Raw genomic sequence first — 8286 nt, forward strand, 5'->3', positions numbered from 1 at the left:
TCAGATCTCATTATGGGTGGTTGTGAGCCACCATGTGGTTGCTGGGATTTGAACTNTGGACCTTCGGAAGAGCAGTCGGGTGCTCTTACCCACTGAGCCATCTCACCAGCCCGCAAGAACCTTTTCTAAGTTATTTCAGATCAATGGAGAATACAGCTTAGAGAATGGCAGTCTAAATACAATTGTAAGACAACGGGAAGGGAGATGAGGAGATGACTTTAAGAGGGCATAGGTTGGGGGTATTGTCCCATTTCTGGAGAAAGATTATGGGTTCTAATTTAGAACCTATAAGCAGAAAAGGCTCCTCTTACAAACATTAATCTCTATTCTTAATGGACCCTCCACCAATAGTTAATAGTCCAAGAACATGCAAATTAAATCTCTGTTCCTTACAGTAACTAGTGAGATTACTGACCAAGGCCAGAGTATCTCATGCAGTGAGTTTGCAAACAACACTCAATTTTGAAAACAATTGACAGGTGCTTAGTGAGAAACCAGACGCTAGAAGTGGAGAGAAAATACAGTTAGTCTATATTGTGGAATCGTGAGCAATTAATTTTCATGCTGTCAGCTAACCCTTCCACAGTTCAGCAGTCAGATTCAGACAATACAACAAGGCCAGCAGAAAGCCATAGGTCTCCAGGTCACAAGGACTTGATACTCCCATGTACTGTGACTGGTTTTGTGCCAACCATTCTCAGATAAGCAACATAATTGCCACTACAGGATCATCTAAGAGTAGCAATAGGCACAATTAGTTTTAACCACTTTCTTTGGGACCCAGATTCCCTGGTGGAAGGGGAAGCCAACTGGTGATCAAGTTACTTGGAGACCTTGAAAAGTCTGGCCTCTGATGGCCCTGAAGTGCCAGCTGGGATGCTAGCATCCCCAAAAGACCTACTACATCATCATCATCTTCCTCTTCCTGATCCTCGCTGTTTGTATGACGCCAGGAGGGCATGCTCACGAGACGAAGGGTCTTCAGCCCTGCTGGCTCCTTTGGCCACCAACCAAAAAAAACATAATAGAGGAACAGAAAAGAAAGCACACATACACGCATATACACACACAAAGGAGAAATGAATAAATGTTTTTTATCTAAAAATGAAAAACCTCCCACTTCCAAAAGAAAGAAAAAAGTCAGATCAACATCAGAGTAAGAGGACACTGAACACTTCTTATTTTGAGAACATCTTCAATTCTTCATGTCTACCCATCCTACATTTGTAATCCTGTTATGGTTGGAACTATGACAAGAGCAACTCTGAAAGACATCAGATGCTTTCTGGTGAGAAGATAATATGAGCATCTCCATAAACACCCACATCTTCAAAGGTTAAGAAGAAAAGTTAAATGGGAACACCTTTACCCTGTGTGGTACGCAGTATCATCAGAAAGAATGACTTTCCAATGTGAAAACCACTGTTGACACACCTACAGTTGACACTACAGTCAACTGTAGGAGATACACTGAATGAGTGCTGAAGAATAACACCCAGCAGAGAGGATTGGAATTCTGATATCTTACTAGATTAATAAATGAAGGCCAGTCAGTGGTTCAGAGTGCTGGCTGCTCTTCCAGATGTCCCGAGTTCAATTCCAGCACCTACATGATGGCTCACAACCATCTGTAAGGATCCGATGCCCTCTTCTGACACACAGGTACACATGCACATAGAGTACTCATAAAATATATAAATAAATCTTAAAAATAATCTTAAAAAAAATAATAAAATAAATGAAGGCCAGACGAGAAACAGGAATTACACATGCTAACTATGCTAACAAAGGCTTATGGCAATTCTGTTTTTTGTTGTTGTTGTTATTGTTTTGTTTGTTTGTTTGTTTGTTTGTTTTTTGAGACAGGGTTTCTCTGTGTAGCCCTGGCTGTCCTGGAACTCACTGTAGACCAGACTGGCCTTGAACTCAGAAGTTTGCCTGCCTCTGCCTCCCAAGTGCTGGGATTAAAAGTGTGCGCCACCACACCCAGCACTTATGGCAATTCTGACCACTAAAAATACATATGAATAACTGTACTACTAAGAGTTTTTTGTTTTTAAAGTAAACCCAAAACAAAGGGCTCAGGAAGCTAAGCCCCAATCCTAGAAGGAGTTGAACATCACATAAACAATGAAATCTAGTGTGCCAAAGAAACTATTCTTTAACACAACAAACGACTAAGAATCCACCAGAAGCACTGAGTGGGCTAAGATTTAGAGTGCTTGCACTGTGTGCCTCTGCAGACTCCCCCCCGCCCCCCAGATGCTTCTAATACTCAAGCATGGATGTTTCCAATGAAAACTGCACTGCCTATAGCATCTGAAAGAAAGACACTGAACCACCAAGAACACTTGCTTCCATTGTGCTTAGATATTTGAAACAATGGCCAAAGGAATGTTATTTTAATCCCTTAAACAAAGCAAGTGTGAGAGGTATTCTTTGAAGGGCCAGGAGTCTCAGCCAGGATTCTCTATAGGAAAGGGCTTCCCACAAGCACTGGGACAGGCCAGCATATTTAAAGAGCCTGTGTGTAAACACTGCTTTATGAGGACAGGCTCGCTCAGACCAAGCTTCAGCATTTTTCCACATTTGTGAGACTCAACAAATCATGGAGGAAAGTAGGAGAAACTCCAAACACCTGGGTTCTTAAAAACTTCAAATGCTTAGCTAAACACAGAAAATTAGGAGAAAAAGACAAAAACATAATAGAGAAAAGGGAAGCCTATACAAACTAGAAAAAAACCTATACAAAGAAAACTGCAATTTATTCCCCAGAAAAATTTTAAACATGAATATAATGTTCCTGAAAGATTAGTATCTAGAGAGAGATGAGGAATGACAAAGAAGGTGTCCGGAAGTACAAAATAAAAGTATTTCTGATTTTATCAAGGCATGAGACCTAAAGCTGGAGACAAAATTTAATTACACAATGCCTTCTAACAGGCATGAAGTCTCAAGTTAAATCCTTAGGACTCAGGGTACAGAGACCTCACATGACAATACATAATGTATAAATTGAGATGATGTCACCTGTAAACTATATGCCTGAGTGAGAAACAAAGTGTTATCAATAACTCATCTACTTCTCTCTCCCGCCCAATGGAGCAAGCACTAAACTACTGCTACAGGAAGCCTTGCTTATAGGACTCTCGTTAGAAGAAAGAAGCTCACCAGCTTGATGCCTGAGAGGACCTCTAACAGGGAGATCAGGTTGTGTCCATCCCGAAGGTCTTCATAGAGATCATTGATGTGCTTGCGGACCTGTAAAGAAAATATGACAAGCCAGTCATTACCTAATCTAGAATCATTTGACCATCCTCCAGAGGACATCTAGTTCTAGATAAATCTATGAATTAAAAAATGTGAATCAAGAAGCAATAGTAAGGGCTGGAGAGATGGCTCAGTGGTTACGAGCACTGACTGCTCTTCCAGAGGTCCTGAGTTCAATTCCCAGCAACCACATGGTGGCTCACAACCATCTGCAATGGGGTCTGATGCCCTCCTCTGGTATGTCTGAAGAAAGCAATGGTGTACATATACATAAAATAAATAAATAAATCATTTAAAAAAATATGTCCAAACCATATTTTAAAAAAGAAGCAGCAGCAATAATAAAACTCAGTAATTTCCAAGTCCGAGTAAAATCCATATGGAATCAACAGTGTTTTTATCGCACCACATGTGCTAAAGCCAGGTTGATTGTATACTAAACAACACTGAGCAATATTCTAGAAAGTCTGGAAAAGGAGATGGGGACTCATGTATCCTAAAAACATTTCAAGAATGACTATGGAGTAAAATGTGATTGGTGGAGAGTTAAGATGGCCAGATGAGTCCACTCAGTGTCAGAAAATCCTTCCAGGGCACTAGGCACCAGGCACTAGGCAAGGGCAAGGCAGCCAACATTTCACTCAATGTACTTCAATTTGACCCTTCTCTTCCATGATCTGATAATGAATGAGAATTATCTTTAATTGTTAAATTATACTAATTGAAATAAATTCAATTTTATAACTAAACTATGATAAAACAAATCTGACTTTGGCAAATGTGGTTGACGTCAAACACGGTAGATACTAAACGCTTTATATTTTATCTCATATATCACTCATATCTGTGAGAAATGCTCTTGTTGTTTCTGTTTTGTAAATGAGGATTTAGTACTGCTAAAGGTCACAAAGGGGAAGTCTTGGCTTCAGCCTGGTCTTTCTGGTCTTCCCCAGTAAGCACTAGGCTGTATGCTCAGTCACCATCTTGTTTTCTTTACTTAATCCCAACAACTGTCTTGGAGAGGTTACTAGTCCTATTCCACAGAAGAAGTGGAAGAAAGCAAGTCTTGTGGCTTAGCTACCATGGGTCTTCTGACTCTCTCCAAGTTTAGCAACAATTTCACTAAGTGACACCAGGAGAAGACTGGTAAAAACAGGAGGAAAACAATTTCTACATAAATAATTTTCTAGGTAACAAAAGAAAGGCTATTTTCAGAAGTAATGAGTTTAAGCTCAGCATGGTGGTGGATACCTATAACCCTAGCCTTGAGAAGCAGAGGCTACACTATCCTGGGCTACAAGAGTGAGACCCTGTCTCAAAATAAAAAGTAAGCTTGGAGTTAGAGAGACAGCTCAGTCTACAACGTGTCTACCTCATAAGTATGAAGAAGTGAGTTTGATCCCCAGCACTCACACAAGGTGCTGGATACAATGGCAAGCGCTTACAATCACAGGAGAAGAGATTAGACATTCTTGCTGACCAACCAACTTAGATAACTGGAAAATCTCAGCTCTTAGTGACAACTCCTGTCTTACAAACAAGGTGAATGGAAGCTGCTACATACATACATACATACATACATACATAGATACATACATACATACATACACACAGGGGGGAGGGGGCGGGGGAGGTGCGTCTGGACTGGTGATATAGCTCAGTTGATAGAGTGCTTGCCTAGCATGCAGAAAGCCCTGAGTTCAATGCCCAGCAGCACATAAACAAGGCTACTGACATAAACCTACAATCCTAGCACTTGGGAGGAACATGCAAGAGGTAGTGCACACCTTCAATCCCAGCGTTCAGGAGGCAGAGAGAGGCAGACAAATCTCTGAGTGTGAGGCCAGCCAGGCCAGCCAGGCCAGCCAGGGCTATGTAGAGATACCCTGTCTCAACAAACAAACAAACAAACAACAAATAAAAAAGCAAAAGTTTAAAGTCATTCTCAACTATTTAGTGAGTCTGAGGCCAGTCTGAGCTGTGTGAGACCTTTCAAGAAAAAAAAAAAAAATGGGGTGATGGTGGGGGGTAAGGATCATAGTTGTAGAAACTGATTTACAATGAACAATAGCTTTAAAATAATAGAATATTGCACTGTATCTAGACCTAAACATTTTAAAATGTATGTACAAGATAATACTTTGTCCACCACAGTCTTCATTCTAGACAAAGAACAAGCCAGACATCTGGTTCAGACTTAGTAGCACTGCTGATTTCCATGGTAAAAATACTTCTATTAAAACCAAATTCAAGCTGTCATATGTGGAAAAACCTCATGTACTTACAGCTTTTATTTTATATATACTTGTATTTATAAATTTTTAATTTAATTTTAATAATGATTATATTTCCAACCAACTTACAAAATTGCTGGAAATTTAGCATTAGGCTCTCCTAAGTCTACAGAGCCAACCAAACCATCAGTGCAACATTCCTCCCTCAAACGACTCAATGTTTCAAGATTTTGTTGTAGAAAAATTGTAGTTCACTATCAACAAATGAACAGATCGTGAAAGTTAGAAGAGAAAAGCTCTAGAGGAATTAAACTTTAAATACTGCAAGTTTAAAATGCAGAGAAAAGACCTCCAAATGTTCTTAAAGTGGTGAACTGTCAGCATTCAACCTGGGTCAGCTGAGGACTTCAATTTGGAAGTCACATGCACTGAGGCATTAGTTAAAGACTTAGGAACTGCTAGGCTTTAAAGATAGGGGCAAGAAAGAACAGAGTGCTAGGGACAGAGCCTCAGGGAGAAGCCAAAATTGGCAGGCAGCATATGGAAAAATAATCAATAAAATAAAGGCCAGGCGGGGGACACTAAGCAAAGAAAAGGCAGAAGCAATAAGAGAAGCAGGGAAAATAAACAAGAAAGCACAGCGTGGGGGTGGGAGGTGGGGGGGAGGGGAGGGGGAGGGGGTGCTGCAAGGCTCAAGGAGGGTGATGGGCAATGGCTACAACTGTTCTACATTCTTATAAAGAGACTCATTATTATCATCCCCATCATTTTATGTGTGCTCTGTGTGTGTATGTGTGTTGTCTATGAAGGTCAAGACAACTTCAGGAGTCAGTTTTCTCTGTCCACAGTGAGATCCCAGAAATAAACTCAGGTCATCAGGCAACTGCTTTTACTCACTAACTCATCTTGCTAATTTTTTGTTTGTGTTTTGTTTTTTGTTTTTCAAGACAGGGTTTCTCTGTATAGCCCTGGCTGTCCTGGAACTCACTCTGTAGACCAGGCTGACCTCGAACTGAGAAATCTTCCTGCCTCTGCCTCCTAAGTGCTGGGATTAAAGGCGTGCACCACCACTGCCCGGTTATCTTGCTGGATCCTTTAAAAAAATGTTTATGCCCCTATAAATTAGTGTAAGTTGCTTGTTTGTGAGTACATGCAAGTATACAAGTTGCAGAGGGAAAACATTTTCAAGGGAAGGATGTAAATGAAATCATACCATAAATTAATGAATGGAAAGTTTAAAAAAAAAAAGTCAGGACCTGGTAACATAGCTCAGTGCAAAGTGCTAGCCTGACATGTACACCACCTGGGTTTACCATCTGGTATCATTTTTTAGAAAGAGTACTGTTCAAGAATACAGCCTGCTCTTCCAGAAGACCTGAGTCACCAGCACCCTGTAAGGTGGCTCACAACCACCTAGACTCTAGCTCCCAGGGATCCAATGACTTCTGGTCACACATGTGATACACCAGCACACTGATGGGGGTGTGCATGCATGCACATACACACAAAAATAGATCTTTTGTAAAGGTTAGAAAATAGTTAATAATTGATGAAAAGGGACATCAAATAAGAGATTTATTATTTTTAATCATATATTTAACAGGCATGGTGGCAGACACCTATAATCCCAGCTCTCAGGAAGTAGAAACAGGAAGATGAGGCAGTTGAAGACCAACATAGACTAGAGGAACTTTGTATCAAAAAACTACACCGTTCATGCCTTTCCATTAAAAAAAAAAAAAAACCCACTTGGTACACATGATTCTTCTTTTGGGCTAGTTTTGTCTTTGAAATGGGGTCCTACTGCATTGTTGAGGCCACTCTGAACAACTGACCCACATGATCACGCTTCCCAAGCACCTGGGCCCACAGCCATGCGCCACTGCTGGGAAGTGTCTGTAAGTGCTGGGGCCAGACCACAGAGCCCTTATTTTTAGCTGTGTTCTTTCCATTTAAAGATGTCTATGGTCTCTACAGCAACAACAAGAAACAAGAGTTTTCATGTGGCATTCTTTGATAGTGAAAAACCTGATCCTCTAAGATAATGTACTAGAAAGAAGCATGACAGCTTAGTGTCCTTGGTCTAGCTTTGTAGAACAACTACATGACAGAAGTTTTTTTTTGTTTTTTTTTGGTTTTTTTTTTGGTTTTTCGAGACAGGGTTTCTCTGTATAGCCCTGGCTGTCCTGGACCTCACTTTGTAGACCAGGCTGGCCTCGAACTCAGAAATCCTCCTGCCTCTGCCTCCCGAGTGCTGGGATTAAAGGCGTGTGCCACCACGCCCGGCAACAGAAGTTTTAAAAGATGAAAGTGTGTTTCATATTCTCATGTCCATTTTTGGAAAGATGTAGTGCTTAGTACCTGTGGATCGTGTGCAAGTCCTGGGGTTCAATGCTCAGTACAATAACAACACAGGGTCAAGGGAACCCTACTCGTCCATAAAAATACAGGAAAAGTGAGAGTGAGCCAGCCTGGTAACCTCAGACAGATTTCTGAATTTGTGGGTCTCTAAAGTGGGAGAGGGAAGTCAGTCTCTAAGACAAAGTCTAACACACTAGAAACGGATGACAGTTAACTTCTACTCAGCAAGACTTGTGCTCAATAGAAGGCACAAAAGTAGAGTCTAGAAACGCCCACTGAAGTCAGGAGAGTGAGAAGGAGAGTGAATGCTGTCTCTGGACTCAGAGAATGTGCCCAACTCAGAGGAATGTATCTTCTAGTCTGAGCTACTCAGATGGCTAGGGAAGAGGCGTTGGGTTTTTTTTTGTTTGTTTTTGTTTTT

General features: G+C 40.9%; 1 protein-coding gene across 4 annotated transcripts in view; it reads right to left on the reverse strand.

The window, feature by feature from the left end:
- Positions 1-8286, reverse strand: part of Macf1 (microtubule actin crosslinking factor 1) — a 338558-nt gene that overhangs the window by 191976 nt on the left and 138296 nt on the right. For 3 of the 4 annotated variants that reach the window (XM_029476566.1, XM_029476567.1, XM_029476565.1), the window contains exon 3: positions 3172-3261. In XM_029476566.1, coding sequence (XP_029332426.1) covers positions 3172-3261 — 90 coding nt within the window. Of the gene's footprint in view, positions 1-901; positions 998-3171; positions 3262-8286 lie in introns of all 4 variants that reach the window. The other variant, XM_029476563.1, reaches the window with a different exon arrangement.

This window comes from Mus caroli, chromosome 4 (genome assembly GCF_900094665.2).
Source record: "Mus caroli chromosome 4, CAROLI_EIJ_v1.1, whole genome shotgun sequence".
Taxonomy (NCBI): domain Eukaryota; kingdom Metazoa; phylum Chordata; class Mammalia; order Rodentia; family Muridae; genus Mus; species Mus caroli.